At 46.3% G+C, this 18,149-nt stretch overlaps 1 protein-coding gene across 5 annotated transcripts in view; it reads left to right on the forward strand.

Moving 5' to 3' along the window:
• Positions 1 to 16,919, forward strand: part of chd7 (chromodomain helicase DNA binding protein 7) — an 84,024-nt gene extending 67,105 nt beyond the window's left edge. For all 5 annotated transcript variants that reach the window (XM_023965274.2, XM_078934486.1, XM_078934485.1 and 2 more), the window contains exons 25-41: positions 131 to 290; positions 2,281 to 2,370; positions 4,990 to 5,093; positions 7,315 to 7,444; positions 8,012 to 8,118; positions 8,241 to 8,658; positions 8,740 to 8,948; positions 9,776 to 10,753; positions 10,881 to 11,047; positions 11,423 to 11,674; positions 11,790 to 11,960; positions 12,702 to 12,938; positions 13,011 to 13,223; positions 13,305 to 13,445; positions 13,529 to 13,633; positions 13,703 to 13,883; positions 13,960 to 16,919. In XM_023965274.2, coding sequence (XP_023821042.1) covers positions 131 to 290; positions 2,281 to 2,370; positions 4,990 to 5,093; positions 7,315 to 7,444; positions 8,012 to 8,118; positions 8,241 to 8,658; positions 8,740 to 8,948; positions 9,776 to 10,753; positions 10,881 to 11,047; positions 11,423 to 11,674; positions 11,790 to 11,960; positions 12,702 to 12,938; positions 13,011 to 13,223; positions 13,305 to 13,445; positions 13,529 to 13,633; positions 13,703 to 13,883; positions 13,960 to 14,978 — 4,682 coding nt within the window. In that variant the 3' untranslated portion in view covers positions 14,979 to 16,919. The remainder of the gene's footprint in view (positions 1 to 130; positions 291 to 2,280; positions 2,371 to 4,989; positions 5,094 to 7,314; positions 7,445 to 8,011; positions 8,119 to 8,240; positions 8,659 to 8,739; positions 8,949 to 9,775; positions 10,754 to 10,880; positions 11,048 to 11,422; positions 11,675 to 11,789; positions 11,961 to 12,701; positions 12,939 to 13,010; positions 13,224 to 13,304; positions 13,446 to 13,528; positions 13,634 to 13,702; positions 13,884 to 13,959) is intronic.
• The last annotated feature ends 1,230 nt before the right edge of the window (positions 16,920 to 18,149 follow it).

An 18,149-nucleotide genomic window follows, 5' to 3' on the forward strand; every position in this document is an offset into this window, starting at 1 on the left:
GGGGGAAATGTAAATGATTTTGTAGTATATTTGATCTCTGGGTATTTTTCTATTTTTAACATATTTTCTTTTGAAGAACCCACCCTTCAGCTGAAAAATCTTTTCTCTTTCTGTCTTCTTCCGTGTTCAGGTCTCTCGACCCCCGTCCCTAGGGGCAGGAAGGGCAAGAAGGGGAAGCCCTCAGCTCCACCTCCTCAAACTCCGCGTGCTGATTGGTTGGCCACCTGCAACCCCGACCACTTACTTCAGGAGGACAGTTATAAGCGACATCTGAAGCATCACTGTAACAAGTATGTCAACTGAAACCTGACATTTGTGAGCAAGAACAAGAGAAAACCGATAATGACCCAGAAAATATTAAAGGTTTATGTGAATTGGCAAATTATAGTGATTGTTTCTAAGGCCACACACACACACACCAATCAGTCATTATCTGTGGTCAGCTTCCTGCCTTGTTGTTGCGGAGATGTGTTTTCTTGGCCCCCAGATTCACTTCCGAGATTTTTTTGTATTTTATTTTCTTAAGGGTTGTTCATGTGTGTGTGTGTGTGTGTGTGTGTGCGCGCGCGCGCCTGCCTGCCTGGATGTGTTCCAGGCCAGGTGCTATGCAGGCAGACCTGTTGGAAGTGGGTGAAAGACGCACTCAAACAGACACACACACACACACATACACACACTTGGGGGTGATTATGTGGTGCCATCTGCTAGGCTGGAGCACAGCGTTGTGTGGCTAATCAGGCCTGGCACATTGATGGATGAGCACATACAGCCTGCCAACAAACACACATCGCAACTTGTTATGCCATTGATGCACAAACACACACACACTCAGAAGGAGTTGCAAATGACTGTCTTCATCCCTCCCCCTTCTCTTCATCGCCTCTCCAAACTTTGTGCTCCCTCCCTTTTAGCACTTTGCCATCATTTCTGTCCATCCACTGTCCATTCATTTCCTCCCCTCAGCCTCCGCCTCTCCCCTTCTGTCTTCTGCCACAAATGCCATTACTGGCATTAAATGCTGGTGACAAATCTGGTGGCAAATGTTTACAGTGAAGCAGACCTCCCAGTGTCAGGAGATCAAATCTGACTCGCCTTCTCCTCAGAGTGATCCATGGAAACGTGGATTAATATAAGCGGGGGAGATGTTTGACACAATTTCTAATGCAGAAAATCCACAGTTTGTTCATTTAATGATGATCTGCTTTTATAATTAATGATAGAAAACATTTAAGTGCAAAGAAGACCACAATGGAGTTTTTGTCAAAAAGCAATTCATTACAAATCTTACATTTGGTTTCAACTATGCAGAACAACAGAACTCAATCAATAGGGGTGCAATGATTGATTTTAACGATTCATGTCATAATTTATGGTTGACGATATGATTTATAGTTTATTTTTGTTCCTTTTTAAACGATCTGATTCCTTCCTGATTCACTGACCTGAACTTGATTCTGGACATCTTTAGCCAAAACTTCAAACAGTGAGACTCACAGATAAATATCTGGGTTCTGAACAGAGCAGCTGAAGTTTTCCAGATTCCTCGTACTTCTTGCAAGATAATCGAGCGTAAATTAAATCTTCTTTCTCTTTCGGCTTTTCCCATCAGGGGTCGCCACAGCGAATCATCCTTTTCCACCTCACTCTATCATGGACATCTTCTACCCTAACATTAGCCAACTTCATGTCCTCTGTTAAGACATCCATGTACGAGCGTAAATTAAATATGTGTTCAAAAAACAAGTAAACGGTAAATCCATTCACATTTCAGTTTCATAAAGTTCAGCCCAGTGTTGTTTTCCTACATCAAAATAATCCAAAACATTCTACCACACTGAATGGTCACATGTTTTTGCAAAGACTGGACTGATGTCTTGATCATGTTTTGCTGCCATCATGTGTGATGGTCTTTTTTGAGTTATACTAAAATAAGCCGGCGTTCCTCGGTCCAAATGGTATTTTCCAAGATCAATTTATTTCATTTTGAAATTATATTATAATATAGGTCAATTCGATTAACAGCATGCCTCAGGCAGATTGATCTGGTTGGATCGTAGGAATAAAAATCGATTGATTCTTTATGTCAATTAATTTCCACACCCCTAAACGTAAATATTTTAAGGTCACAGATTTTATTGAAAACTGGAATAAATGGTATATTTAATAGTTTAAATGAAAGCTTGTTAGTTTTTGTCTTGTCTTTTGTTTTCTTAGCCCCAACAGTCTTATGTTTAAGTAAAGAAAAGCTTCACTGACATTTGTCTTTTTTTGTTGTTTTAGGGTTTTGTTGAGAGTACGAATGCTTTATTACCTGCGACAGGAAGTCATCGGGGATCAGGCTGAGCGCATCCTGGACGGAGCAGACTCCAGGTTTGTACAGCTCTTTCCATTTACTAGTCTTTTAAAAGCCTATTTTCCTATTTGTATCTCAGTTTCCTTTTCAATCCATAGGATCTAGATTTTAAACATCTTAGTCCTGACAGGTTATTTTATGGGAGTCACAGAAAGTCATTTTTGTGACTGTCCATCCTTTATTATTCAGCTTCCCACAACCTCTCACTAACTGGCAAGGGAAAAAAACAATCCTAGGCTGAGCCATTTTCCTTATATACAAAATATATTTGAACAGGGATTAAAGACATTTTTTTGTCTTTGATGCCTCAAATTGATATTTTCAAGGATGTGTGATGAATTATTACTAGGGTGTATTTGAGTCTGTTCTACTGGCCTCTTTGGCATGGCTCTTTCTATTCTGACTGACATCTATCCGGAGAAAACTAGCTATATCACATCTGACCTATTTAGATTCTCTAATCCCCTATTTCCTGGTATGATGCGGCGTCAGCGTTGAGGAGCCGCCGCCGCAAAGGTTACGCGAGCTGCTCACTTTAAATGCTCTTTGTCTCGTCGTTGGGTTCTTCTCACCATCTGTCCGTCCGTTTTTCTTTCTCTGCACTTTACTCTCATCTCCCATCCCCCTCTCACCCTCCACCCAGATGTGGATGAATTTATAATCTGGAGCACGTGCACTCAAAGTTGCTCTCTTCCACTTCCTCCTCTTTGTCCCTCCCCCCGTTCAACCGGGTACGGTGGCGGTCGCGCATGTGTGTTTGTGAGCGCGTGCCAGACCAGAGCATACGGGGTGCCATCGTGCCAACATATGCCAGAGGGATTTAGCATGCCAGTCTTGGCGCGCTCACGTTTGTCTGTGTGCATTGCCAAGGCCAGGCATGCTGCTGTTTGCAGAGATAAGGGATGTTTCCCTGGTTTCTTCTCTCTTCCCTTCGCCCCCCCCATCTTTCTGCCTCCATTGTGCATCACACCCTTTCTCTGAGTAACTCACTGGAAATGCCATTCTCTGCACATAATGGATGGCAATTTGTTTTTTAGAATTTTCTTGTTGCTACAACTGAAATTTAGCTGCAAGGGGGAGTTTTGGGGCATAAAAACGATATTTTGACTTTTGCGGCACCCGCATAGAAAACTGGATAGACTTGGCAAAAAATATTCTGCCTTTAAAATAGGTTAATAAACGGCAACGTTAGCTTTGTATTTTTTTTTCGAGGCTGGGTATCTCTGCAAAGCTACTTCCATGAATCTGATTCGCAAGTTTACAAATCAATTTGCAGTTCAACAAAATTGGAATAAATGTCCATATTTTTGCCAAACAAAAACAATTTTGTTTGTTTTGCATAACAGAATGATTTACACTGAAAACAATGAAAATTGTTTGAAAATCAAATTAAATTTTTCCTTTTTTTCACTTAAAAAGAAGGGTTTTTTTGTCCAAAATATAAAGAAATGGTGTGAAAAAATATAGATTAATGGATTTAATTAGTTATATTTGCTTTTGGTTTTATAAAGTTCGTCAGGAACGGAGCGAAAGGGTGGCAAGCTAAGCTTTGCCCCTCCTACTTGCCCCCAATTTTTAAGTCTAATTTAAGTGTGAATATTGACAAAGATCAATAAATCTTCAATACGAGCTTCTTTAAGCATAACAAAAAAATAAAAAAGCATTTAGTTAAACTCCTCATAGAAAATGTTCTAGCTCTGCCACCGGTTTTCCCTTGAAGGTTTTAAGCTTCATTTTCTTTATATGTCCTTCATCATGTTATAAACACCAAAAACGCAATGTTCATCAGATTGGGTCTTTCACTAGCTCTGCAATCTCCCCTTCTTCACACTATGCAGCTCTGTCCAGCCATCCATCCATTTTCTTAACCCTGAATCCCTTTCGGGGTCAGGGGGTTGCCGGAGCTTGGTCCGGCTACTGTTGGGCAAAGGCGGGGTACACCCTGTACAGGTCACAGGGCAGACAATCACTCCCACACCTACTCACATCTAGGGGCACTTTAGAGATGCCAAATAACCTGTGAAGCCTGTTTGTGGACGGTGGGAGGAAGCCGGAGTGCCTGGAGAAAACCCCCATATGAACGGGGGGGAACACAGAAGGGTCCAGAGAAGGCCCTGGGATTCAACCAGGGCCTTCTCGCTGTGAGGCACGAGCGTTAACCACAGCGTCACCGTGCAGCTCTGTCTTCATCCAATTTGTCTGGAAAAAGCATCATAAAAACATGATACGGGGCCTCGTCTGGCTGAATCTCATAATACTGTATCTCCAATAATCCCTCATCAGTGATCCAAGCTTATCCTCTGATTCCCTGTGGAAACTTAATTTAAACTTCTCCCTACTTACTCTGCGCTTCCCCGGACCAGCAGCTTCAACATCTCCGCTTCAACTCATCTAGATTAAGATCTCACCCTCTGCTTGCCTTAAGCTTTAAGTGAGCTGCTCCAATCGGCGGTAGGAATCTCAGAATCATGAGCAAAGATCTTTAAACAGCAAGCATTCAAACCAGAATATTTAGATCAGTCCACTTTACACTTGGTCATATAATTTACTTTACTGTTGTTCATGTTTTAACCTTAAAATTGTAACTTGATCTTTTTACTGGAGAAAGTGCTGAGCTGGTTGTTTCTGTTCCACAGCATGCTGGACGTCTGGATTCCTCAGCCGTTCCACGCCGAGGTCCCAGCAGACTGGTGGGACAGCGAAGCTGACAAGTCCCTGCTCGTCGGCGTCTTTAAACACGGTAATAGAAGAATTCGCATCATAACACATGTGTTCAGGCCAGCTGCTTGCATCACATCACTGTGATGCCGCGTGAGTGCAGGCACCGCCCACTTTTGCTTCTCCCGGTTGGTTGGCTTCGTCACGGCTGCGCTCAGTTGGCAGGCTTAGCATATCGATGGCTGTTTTCACTGCCGGCCGTGAGAGCGCACAGGTGATACAGGTGTTAATGTTATCAACAAGGTTCATCTGAGCTTTTGAATGGCAGTCTTTAGCGCTGCGTCACCTCAGTGCTGCCTGTTTGGAAATGTTACAGTTTGTCTTGGACTCAGACCCTCATTCATATTAATTTGGAATAATTGTCATAATTTTTCCATCATTGCCACCTTCTATGATTCAATTAGTACACACACACACACACTCGCACATAAGCACACACAGTGCAACACAATAGCGCTCACCCCTTAATCATAATCCTTATTCACCAGTGAGGCCCTTCAGGGGGACCAACACACACTCACACTGAGCTGTGAGCAGACACACACAGGCACACAAAACAATGGTGAACATACAGAAGAGTGATGGCCTATAAAGGCCCGATGATTAACGTTTGGCTGCGGGCGCAGAGCTCTGTGAAAGACAGAGCGACGGTTAGGAACAATGCCTTACATCTTTCCTAATTGAAATGTGGTGGAGAGGAGAGGCGGTGATGTTTTCCTGCGGCCCTCCTCAATCTTTCTCCTCTGCCCTCCACCCCTGCATATGCATTCACATTATCTTTTTTCCCCTTATGCTTTTAATTTATATTTTTTAATTCCTGCTCCGATCATTTTAAAAGCGTTCCCAGGGGTCATTGAATTATGATTGTCGTTTTAGCCAAAATTTGTAGTTCGTTGGAAATTAGGGGGATAGCCGCCCCGCCCTACCACGGCCGGTCACCTCTGATGGGAAGATTGCAGGTTTGATTCCCGCCTTGCTCGCCCATGTCTATGAAGACTCTCATTCATCCAGGTTGATTCCTTCATAGTGGTAGGTTTAGGGGCTGTCATCTGGACTTAGTTTTTAAAGTTGGAAGACGTTTCACCTCTTATCCAAGAGACTTTGTCAATTATTAAAATCCAGAATTGACAAAGTGTCCTTGGAAGGGACACTGAACCCCACATTGCCTCTGGTAGTTAAAGGTTGGCGCCATCGGAGCCGCCATTAGTGTGTGAATGTGTGCGTGAATGGTACTGTGACTTAAAGCGCAATAAATGTATACGCCATTTACCATTTGCCTCTGATTTGTGAGCGGTACTGTTGCCTTGAAGTAAGCCCGCCTCCTTCCTATCCTCCATCTGATTATGTGCTCTCCTGCTAGCTTACAGCCCTTCGCATCCCCAACCTAACATTACCGGTGAGCAATATTGCGGCTGTCCAGTTTTGAGCCGGATGCCAGCTTGTATGATGAAAATGAATATGTACATGAATCTGTTCGTCTGCAAGTGGATTCATCAGAATGGAGCAGAGGACGGGAAGCTTGTGGCTTCCAATTGTAGCTTCTATGTCACACCGACAGGCTTTTTCTAAAGTGCTTTGTTTCTGATTCACAAGTATTTGACTAAAAAATGAGCTTAATTGTCTTAATATATGACCATCTTCAGAAAATGCAACAAGGACATGTTAAAATCCCCCAAAACAGGATTTTCATCAAAGTGGGTGTTTAAAGTCTGGTCTCTGGCCCCCCCTCCTTCCCGACGTCTCTGTAGGATCTGCACGTTCTAATCTGTTCTGCTTGAACGCTCCTAACGGACAGACACGCACAGTTTCTTCCCCACAGCAGCTCACTTTCACAAACTCCACGCACACACGTTTGCCTGCTTTCGCCGTCTTTCTCTTCAGCACAAATAAGCACCTGCAGGCTGGCTTGGATCAGCACACATGCAGAACACAAGCACACACGGGCTCAGAGGCTGTCTTGTCAGCAGCTGGCTCCTGGGGTCTGCCCTTCTGCTGCTGTTTTTGTGTTCCTTCATCTAATATGGATGCTGTGTGCGTCTGACTTTGTGTTGGACTCTAAAGAGCTCGGCCTCCCATTTGAGTTTAAAAAGCACAACTTACTGTCCTCTCTCTTTTTAAGAGTTTGCTTTTAGCCAATGTTTACTAAAAAGTAACCAGTAAGTGTCTCTGAGGCGGACTGGATGGCTTTTTTGCTCTTTGTGCACGAGTTTAGCAATCAACAGTCCTTGTGTCTTTGTTTTCAGGTTATGAGAAGTACAACTCGATGCGCGCCGACCCCACCCTGTGTTTCTTGGAGCGAGTAGGCATGCCAGACGCCAAAGCGATCGCCGCTGAGCAAAGGGGATCTGACATGATGGCAGATGGTGTTGAGGGGTAAGAGAGACCGCCTCCTCACTCTCCAGTCCTCGTATTAGAAGGTTTCCATATCACACATGAGGTTTTATAACTCGCCTGCACAAGTAGCCGTGTAACCGTTCATTTTACTGATTCCATTCATGTCAAAGTTTTATTCGATTCATTGTAATTAGTTCACTTTGAGCAATCTGATTTACTGACGTGAAATCGATCCACAACATCTTTAGCCAAAACTTTTACCAGTGAGACTCGGATAATTCCAGACCGAACAATATTGGAGCATTATACCACACTGTATGGTCACATTTTTGCAAAATTCCAAGTGTCCACCCATCGGTGACGGCTTGATCATTTCTTGCTACAATCATGTGTGTGTTGTCCTCTGTGATGGTCGGTCCAACATCGATTATAATCGATTCATTTCATTTTGAAATAAATTTAGTTTTATTTAACATGATATAAATCGACTGATCGATTAAGTCGATCAGTCATTACACCTTATACTTGATGTTGATGTTCGTCAACGATGATTCGATTCTTAAAGTGGGCATAAGAACATATCTGCTCGTTCTTTGAATTCTCCAGTGAGGATGAGGATCCAGAGTACAAGCCGCTCCGAATGCCTTTCAAAGATGACATGGATGACTTTACCAACTCTCCACTGGATGACATGGTGGAGGGGGAGGCTGAAGGTGGGTGTGGAAGCAAACTCTTATCAAATGATGACACTTGTTCCACAGAGAAATCCAAATGAAGATGTTGGAGTTGGCTTTTCAATGTGCAGAGTCATCACTATCGTTTTCCATCACTACAGTTAAATCAGGAGAAAATGGTCAACCTTCTGTGGGCGGGGCTTCTGGCTCCAATGAGCGACTCTACTGGCCAGCGGCCTCCGCTCTGACAGCCCGCCTGCGCCGTCTGATCACGGCTTACCAGCGCTCCAACCGGAGAGAGCAGCTCCGCCAGGAGGCGCTCAGCCGGCCCGATGGTCGCCGTCGACGACGCAGGGAGTTCCTGCCTTCCATTGCCCTGGTTCCTGAAGCCGGTGGAGCCGCAACATCTTACATCCAAGATGGCGCGGGGGTGTTCATAACAGAAGGAGGGCCGTATTTGGCTAAGGGAGGTGCATACTTTGCCAAAGGTGCTCAGTTCCTGGCAGAAGCTTCCCCAGTGATGACCACCAGCTCCCTGATGACTGATGGAGCCATGTACTACAAAGAGAGACGACAAAGGTGGAGTAACATTCAACAAATGATCGTTTGGTGGGTTTAGTAAATGGACTAAAACAAACAAACCGTTTTTTTATTTTGCAGATGGACGCGGCGCGAGGAGGCAGATTTCTACCGCGTTATTTCCACCTTTGGGGTCGTCTTTGACACCCAGAGGCAGAAGTTCGACTGGACGCAGTTTAGGGCTTTCGCTCGACTCGACAAGAAAACGGACGAGAGCTTGGAGAAATATTACTACTCCTTCATCGCCATGTGCAAGCGCGTGTGCAGGATGCAGATCAAAAATGAAGCAGGTAAAATGGCTGCATCTCCTCCATAAGGCGAGGGGTCGTTGGGTGGCGATTCATGTTGAAATCGTGTCACAGATTGAACCTCGACCATACTTTCTAATATGGCTGCTTTTCACTGGATGCATGAAAATAACTATATATTTAATCACAATCAATTAGACATTTTATTTAGATCAGAAACAACAATACATAACTGATAAATCACAAGATTTCGAAAAAGGAGGAAATATTTGTCACAGACAATGTCACATAAAGGTTTTCTGTCAACTTCCTGGTCTTTTTCAGCTGTAAACAATCTAAACGGACACGTGTTTTTCCAATAGACGCACTCTGGTACGGGTTCTCCACCATGATAGCAGATACTCAGGACGTCATATAATTGCTGTACAGATTTTCATAATAATCTTAATTTCATTTTTATTGTATTTTTTTTATTCAAATTTTTGACTACATTTAAAACAAAATTGTCATTTTAGAACTTATCTCAATAAACTGAACTCCAGTCTCTTTTTTTAATCTAATACAAACAACGTATGGCTTTACTTTGACTATGAGAACCTTTACTTTGAAGATTTATTCACTTCCTGTGACAGTAGCGCATTTGGTTTGTTTAGTATATGTACCTAAAATCCAGCTCCATTCTCCAGTTTTAGTGATATTACATTCCTTGAAGAGCATCTTTATATAATACTATTTATAAAGATCACAAATCAGCAATCTCAGATGTCAATAATATTCTCGTTTTTTTCTGGAACAGATGGCGAGAGCCCTACTCCAGGAAGTCGCTTTGATGATCTGAGAAATAACTTTGCTGTTTCCTCAATTTTCAGAACTTCCAGACCCCACCCTGATCATCGACCCCATCACAGAGGAGCGGGCCTCCCGCACCCTGTACCGCATCGAGCTGCTGCGCCGCATCAGAGAGCAGGTTCTGCCTCACCCGCTGCTCGCAGAGCGCCTCAAGCTCTGCCAGCCCTCCCAAGACCTCCCAGAGTGGTGGGAGTGTGGCCGCCACGACCGGGACCTTCTAGTGGGAGCCTCTAAGCACGGTGTGAGCCGCACTGATTATCACATCTTAAATGACCCTTCGCTGGCTTTCCTGGAGGCCCACCAGCGCTATACCAGTCAGCGAGGGGCTGGTGCTAGCGTCGGAGCTCAGGGAGAACTTGCCAAAGCTGGCACGGAAGCAGCTTCTGCTCCTCTTCTGACCCCCGCAGAACTGGCGAGCGCTGCAGCTGCTGCTGAAGCTGCCGCTAAAGAGGGGGAGATGGAGGGGAAAGACGTGAACATGGATGAAGAGAGGGCAGAGATGGAAATGAATATCAAAACTGAAGGAGAAGACGTCGACAGCATTTCATGCATCAAGACAGAAACCTGCTGTGATCTGGAGGGAAATCGGGGAGAAGTCCATGAAATGAAAGACGAGACACTCGGTTCACCAATGAAGGAGGTCAAGACCGAAGAGACCCAGCTGAAGGTGGAAAACCAGGAGGCGGAAGCGCATAGAGAGGAACGCAGTGAAGAAGAGGAAGCCTTCAAATCAGAAAAAGATTTAACGGTCGAAACCCTGATGCCTGAAGACGGAAAACAGAAGGACACCAGCTCTGAGGTCCTAGAAGATGCAGCCACCGCTGGTAAAGTAGAGCTGGTCCACAAAACGACTGACGAGGAAGAAGAAGACAGGGATAACCCGGAGAACCCCAAAACACCAAAGTCAGCTGACACAGAAAGAAGCCCAGAGGAGGAGGAGGAGGAAGAGGAGAGGCTGGATGATGACGACAAATCCGAGAAGTCCTCGCAAGCTGAAGGTATCTCAACAGAATAAGTGACTTTGTTCTGCTTGATTTCCACACAGAAGGGGGTTTTCTTCTGGAGAGAAAGGCATGAGCTCGTATGCTCTGTAGGCTTTAATGCATCTTCTTTCTCTCCGTACAGTGAGCGCCGTGTCAGAGCAGAAGAACTTTGATGAGGAGAGCATCGCGTCTCTGAGCATGTCTGCTCGGGATGAGACCAGAGATGGGTTTTGCCCCGACGACCTGGCAGAAACCTCTGCACTGCAGGCTCTGCAGGACCGTGCCTATGCTTTCTCCTTTTGGCCTAAAGTGAGTGAAAACTTCCATAGCTACACAAGAGTCCAAAATTCGCATTTACACTTGTTTATATAGATTTTTCCTGTAAGCGCACATTGCCAAAGGCTTTGTGAACATAGCTTGAGTGGACACTAAGTTTGGGCCTGTCGGTGAATTTCAATAAATGTAGCTGAGAAATATTATCAGCTGTTTAAACTTTACATCCACAGATTGAATTATCAGTTTTACTTTAGTAGTTGTTTTTAAGCACCTTTGAGGAATTATAATAGATTTAAGAATGTTTTTGTAGAATTTATACTTTTAGGAACTACATGGAGTTGAGGTAAACTTATATTGAGAAGTGCTGGCCCAATAATCCGCCACCTCTCTCCACTGCTGACCTCTCAGGATCGAGTGATGATCAACAGGATGGACAACATCTGCGAGGCGGTCCTGAAGGGGAAGTGGCCTGTCAACAGACGCCACGTCTTTGACTTCCCCAGCAACCTCATTCCAGGTCACGGCTCCACGGCAACCACAGCAGCTGTATCCATGGTGACGGAGAGTCCGTTGCAGAGGCGGAGCCTGGTGGAGCTGACGATGGCTGGCATCCATACGCCGTACAGCGGCAGTGAAGACAGGGCGTCACCGCAGATTCATGTGAGCGATTGTGCCATCCTCATAGTTTTTACCTGAACGCTCGCCAATCGGCCTGCGTTGAACCCTTTGGCTGTCTTTACCCCTCCCAGAAGTAACTTTTGACCTGACGTTGCAGGAGGACGCTCTAAGCCTGACGGTGCCTCGTCAGAGGAGGAGGAGGAGGAGAAAGATTGAGATTGAAGCGGAGAGGGCAGCCAAAAGGAGAAACCTGATGGAGATGGTGGCTCAGCTCAGGGAGAGCCACGCTGCCGCCGAGTCCCAGAACCAAGCGATAGACCTCACCAAGGTGCTCACTTAAAACTCCCACTCCAGTCATCTTTTAACCTTTTGGAAAAGCATTCCCAGTGGTATTTTTATCATAATCATTCAGTTTTTAGCCAAAATGTAAAAAACAAACAAAAAACAGTCTGACAGTTTCTGCAGAGAGGCAGTATTTAACAAATTCGCCCTTTGAGTTGTGGGCGGGACTGTTTAGGGGCCCTCCCACCGGCTTACAGCCTCTCACACACCCAACCTGGCATTATCGGTGCAACAAAAAGGGTCACCAACATTGGAGCTTTCCAGCCAAACAGTTGTGAGCCCGATGCCAGCTCAGATGAGCTGCTGTTGAAGCTTCCACGTCAAACCTTCAAGCTTTTTCATCTGCTGACTTATATTATAATTATGAATGAGAGAGAGCAGTCCTTTGGGTGTGTTTTACCTGTCCTGAGGCTGCATCAACACCACCTGCATGATGGGAAAGAAAAGCTCAGGAACCTCAACTTCCACACTGTAGGAGAACTTCTGAGGTCTTTTGATGTCTGTGATTACCATAGCAGGTGCAAACAGGAATCTGTCGGTTTAAACAAATTTGTTTTATGCACGGCGTAAAAAGTGTGCAGTTCCACAGAGAACAGCAGTGAAGACGCCTCTAAGGCGTCTTCACTGCTGTTCTCTGTGGAACCGTACACTTTTTATGCGCCGCAGAAGCGTCTGCATGAAAGAGGCTTTGCATGTTTGATTTACTGAAAGGTTCCCTTCACTTCAGGGGGTGCACCATCACCACAAGGCCTCTCCGTCGTTTTCTGGCTTCCCCAATACTCTGACGAACCCCTCCCTGAAGGCTCAGATGGAGCTGCTGCAGCAGCAAGTGCCGTCCTCTGGACACCGAGCCAATGGTTCGCTGGAGGCCGACCTGCCCATGATAAGGAGGAGGCGAGGCCGCAGGAAAAATGTGGAGGGCCTGGAGCTGCTGTTCATGGGGAACAAGAGGACCGGAGGGGGGGTGTGTAGCTGAGTTATCCTGACAGCAGGTGTCATCTCCAGCTCTCGCGCTAACATTGTCCTATGTGTGCAGGAGGATGTGGATGAAAAGAAGGTTGCGGCTTTGGATTCGGTTCAGGAAGTCGCCCACCCCCACAGGGGCCACAGTGTCCCCGAGCAGAGCCCCAGCGCCCGATCGCTGGCGTCAGGCAGCATGGAGGAAGAGGAGACGGCGATCTCCAACAAAGACCTCGGAGAGTGGCTGCGGCAGCACCCCTCCTACATGGACATGCCAGGATTCACACCAGTAAATGCTCCTCATTTCCATCAGCCGGTGTCGGCTACAGTTTGACTTGACGGTTCCTTTTGCTTCTTTGCTTTCCTACAGAAGAGTGAGGAGATGCTGCTGTCTCAGTTCTCTAAGCCGAAGCAGAAACGCCACCGCTGTCGAAACCCAAACAAAATCGACATCAACACCCTGACGGGGGATGAGAGGGTCCCGGTGGTGAACAGACGAAATGGACGCAAGGTGAAAACGAGTTTGAGAAGTGATTAAGGTTTATTTTTAAGTGAATTAGTCTCCTAAACCACCTTTTATCTTCCTTTTTGTAGATGGGCGGAGCTATGGCTCCACCAATGAAGGAGCTTCCAAGGTGGTTGCTGGAAAACCCTGAGTTTTCCATTGCGCCCGATTGGACAGAGATAGTCAAGCAATCGGTTTGTATCCATTAGGGCCGATGGACTCCGAGTGGTTTGAACTCCTTCTAACAGAAATCCTCTTTTCAGGGTTTCCTCCCTGAAGCCATGTTTGACCGACTTCTGACCGGCCCGGTCGTCAGGGAGGAGGGTGTGCGCCGACGGGGCAGACGACCCAAATCTGAGATTGCAAAAGCGGCCGCCGCTGCCCAGGCAGCCGCTGCGGCTCAGGCTGCGCAGGCGTCACTGGCGTCTGCTGCTTCATCAGCAGGTGACCTGAAGCGTCTCACACACCTGCAGGAACAGAATGTGTGTTTGCTCCGTGCTAAGTCTGCCTTTGTCTGCAGGAGGAATCAACCCTCTGCTCCTCAACAGCCTGTTTGGAGGGATGGACTTGTCGTCTCTCCAGAGCCTCCAGTCTCTCCAGTTGGCTGCTGGGCTGATGGCCTTCCCTCCTCCCACCGACCCCAAGCAGAGTGCTGCCAACGCCGCCGCTGCCTCCATGCTGCCCCTCATGCTGCCAGGTATGGGAGGCCTGCCCAACATGGCTGCCCTCCCGAACATGTTCAGCCTCGGTGGGCTCTTCGCCGGAAACCTGGCGACGGCCTCCGCTGCCCCCTCGGCAACAAACTCCACCGTCACCACGGCGGTGGCGAGCAACGGAACAATGGAGGCAGAGGGAGCTGACGGTGAGGAGACCGCAAAGAGGAAGAGAGGGGAGAAAGATGAAGATGATGGTGATGAGGTGTTAGAGGATGAGCAAGAGGCCAGGGGAAATGAGGAGGGGCTGAAGACGAAGAAGAGGAAGATGGAGGGCGAGAGTGGTTCAGAGGGGATGCAGAAATCAGCCGGCGACGGAGCGGTGAAGCTGCCGGCCGCAGACTCATCGACAGATGTTTCCATCAACGGCGATGCCGCCGCCCTGCTGGCTGCTGCCGGCATGTCTGCCAACTCACTGGCATTCAACCCTTTCCTCATCTCCACCATGGCTCCTGGTCTCCTCTACCCCTCCATGTTCCTGCCCCCGGGCCTCGGAGGACTCAGCCTGCCTGGCTTCCCCGCCGCCTCCACCCTGGCTGAGCTGCAGAGCGCCATGGCTGGAGCGCTGGGCGGCAGCGCCTCGACCCCGACCGCCTCAAGGGATGAAGAGGAGGAGGAGGAGGAGGACAAGAAGGGGGAAGCGAAAGCTGCAGCCGAGGAAGAGGAGGAGGAGGCAGAGGAGGAGGACGAGGACGCACAGGGAGGGGGACAGAGGGACTTGGCTGAGGGGGAGACGAGCGGTGAAGCCGAACGGCCCACTCTTGAAGAAAAAGGAGAGGAGGAGGAGGAGGAGAACGAGGAAGAGGCAGCAGAGTCTCCACAGTAGGGCAGGAGTGACTGAACATGAAACTGACCGGCCTTGAACATTTCCTCCCCTCTGAACCCCCCCACCACGTTTACACGCCTCCACAAATATCCAAACTATTATGAATTCTGTTATTTTGTTGTTTTTTTATGATTTTTCCTTCTGTCTTTATTGTTTGGCCAGGTGTATTTACTCTGCGTCAGAGAGGACAGGTGTGTTTGTGTTAAGTTAAATCTCTCTGATTGATAGTGTAGTCAGGGAAAACCTCCGCCGCTCGCAGCTCTGCTTCTTAAAGATTCGTTCTTTCTTTTCCTCTCAGATAGGATTTCACAAGTTTCCAATAGTGCTTCTATTATTATTATATTATTATTGCTGCTTTCAGCTCCTGAGTCTTTTTATTTTTCTGCCTCCTCTTTTTTTTGTTGTTGTTAGCAGCGTCTCATTAAGCCAAGAAAAACGCCACGTCTCGTGCTTTTTCTGACATCAGTTCTCAAAAGATAAAACGGCATTACAGCGAAACCGGCTGTCTGTCTGACAAAGCTGCTGCAAAAGGAATTGTGGGTAATGGAGTTGACTGAGCTGTTTTTTTTTTTGTTTTTTTTTGTAGTTCTCACATATCAGACCAGGTAGACTCTGATGAGGAAAATAAATGATGAGATGAAGCTCAGTTTCTGTCTCGCACATCCGGACACGTACTTGATTTCTTGTTCAGGTGTCTACCACTACACACTAAGCCCCTTTATTTTGTGTACTTGTATCTTCGAGGACCCCCACCCACCTGCAAACAACTCTTCCTTTTTGAGTACGCGTGCTCCCGATGAGTCCGCCGAACCGATACTGTTAAACCCAGTCCCACACTGAAAACCAGTCGCACCTCCTTCCTACTGCCACATCCGAATCCTCCCCCCGCGAGACGGCCGGTTTTTCAGTGTAAGGGGTGGATAGGCGGGCCGGGTCTGCCGCCAATCAGGCCTTCTGATTGGTCCGCTTCATGCTACTGAAACCAGCTGTCCTCCGTTGGAGGACTTTGTGAATGAAATGGGAGCGCTGGTCCACACAGGGATGTGAAATTTCAGGTTTTTAAGATGTTTTTTTTTTTTGGTCCCTCCCCCTCCGTCGCTGCCACAAAAATGTTCACATCCCGGTAGTTCCAGACCAAGTGCTGCTCCAAGGTGACCTACTCTGATGAGACTGTTGCTCTAGTCACACACACTGACACCAGTTCTGGCCAAAAACAGGACTGAGACCCCCCCCCCCCCCCCGCCCCTGCACAGAGTTGAAAATCGACATTAAAGTATAGAGTTCGACTCTGGCCGTTAGTTTGGGATACTTGAAAAGCACGAGTGGTGCTTGATTTGCTGCCCCCGCCCTCCCCGCTTCCCAAAGGCCAGTTCAAGTGTCTGAGAAAAAAAAAACCAAGGGGTTCAAATATTTGAAAGAACGTTCAAACAGGCGCTGCGGCCCGCTCTCGTTCACGCTCGCTATCACAGCCAGCATATGCAGGAGACGCGACGACGGCGGCCGTCCTCCTCTCAAACGCTGACACAGCAATAACCGAGGCAGCTTTTGAATGTTCTCTCCCGACACACACGAGATGATTAGCCACAAGTGTCATATGAAATGAAAAACTAAACGTAACAAACTGTAGTAACCATGACTATGAAGTACTGCAATCAGTCTCGTCTCACTCTGTTCCTGTTAATGCACTGGTGTTAAAGAGTAAAAAGTAATCAGGTACCTTTATTACTTAGCTACTTTTCTTGAAAAAAAAAGGACTTTTTGTTACTTTTAGCCAGCAAGCTGAAGAGCATTACCTCAAATTTCTTATCTAGCCTTGAAGTTTACAGACATACCATGTAAATGTGTTTTTTTTCCTTTGTTTTTTGGAGACATCATGTATGATGAATTGTAGCTATGATGCTTTTAATAAAAGTGAATCATGATATTCGCCTAGGAAACCAACCAAGTGCTTCCGTCTCATCATTCACTCTTCAGTTGTGGAGAGGATTGCATGCAGTTTCTGGTTTTGTTGTAGCTGAAGCTACAGTAGCACCAGCATGTGTTTGTTCGCGCGCAGTTCTGTGATAACCAGACTTAGAGAGATTGAAAGATTTTATGTACAGAAATGTCCCAGAAAATGGCACCGTATTTTTTTGAGCATTCATTGCATTTTTTTTTCCAGATGACCGTGGGGTGTGACTTGCACTTAGTTGCGATTTGTATGCCATTTCTACTTATTTTCTTTTAACAGACTGTTCCTGAATGTGTGTCACATGACCAGTGTGAATGTAGCAGTACACCACCCTGAACAAAATGGTTCAAAAGCGTCAGAGGAGGAAAAATTCAATGGATTTAGTGATTTGAAGTGATATAAACAGTTTAGTTGAATCGTTGGCATGTTCTTTAAGTTCCGTTTACCTGAATAATTATTCATATAATATACTAGATTCCTCCTGTTTCATGAAGCTAAATAAGCATCAGTTTTCTGGTAGTGAACCATTCATATATTCAATCTATGATCATCTATTACATTATTATGATGTTCTTGTTCCTGTATTGTTTGAAATATATTTCTCCCAAAAGTGTGACTTATAGTTTAAAAAAAAATCTGATTACAGCAGGGGCGGAGCTACAGGGGGGACAAGGGAGGTAGGAGTCTCCCCCCTCCCCTTAGCAAAAGGCTCACCCTCTCCTTCCCCCAATTTTTGAGTCAATACTGATATCATTATTGACAAAGTTTAAGAAATCATCGATACAAGCTTTTTTCTTTGCTACAGCTTTTCGTTTGTAAAAGCTCCTCTGCAAAACAAACAAGCCACCGTTTTAACATCTGTGGGAGAGTGTCCGCCCTGTGCCTGGAAGGTCGTGAGTTCAAATCCAGGCCAAATCTCTAAAAACGGGACCCGATGCCTCCCTGCTGGACACTCAGCATGAATGGGTTGGGGAGTTGAACCAGCACATGCTTCCTGGCTGTGTCTGCAGCTCACTGCTCCCCCAGGGGGATAGGTCAAATGCAGAGAACAGATTTCATACATAAATTTAAAATCCTTTCATCTGTAACGGCCTGCCACTCTGGTGATCTCATTTGCCACCCTTCCAAAGTCTCCTGCCCCCCCACCCCCACAATTATAAAATGTTCAAGCGCCACCTCTAGTAATACTGTATTTCAAATCTGAAAACAGGTTTGTAATC

Source organism: Oryzias latipes, chromosome 17 (genome assembly GCF_053564925.1).
Source record: "Oryzias latipes strain Hd-rR chromosome 17, Olatipes_Hd-rR_3.1".
Classification (NCBI taxonomy): domain Eukaryota; kingdom Metazoa; phylum Chordata; class Actinopteri; order Beloniformes; family Adrianichthyidae; genus Oryzias; species Oryzias latipes.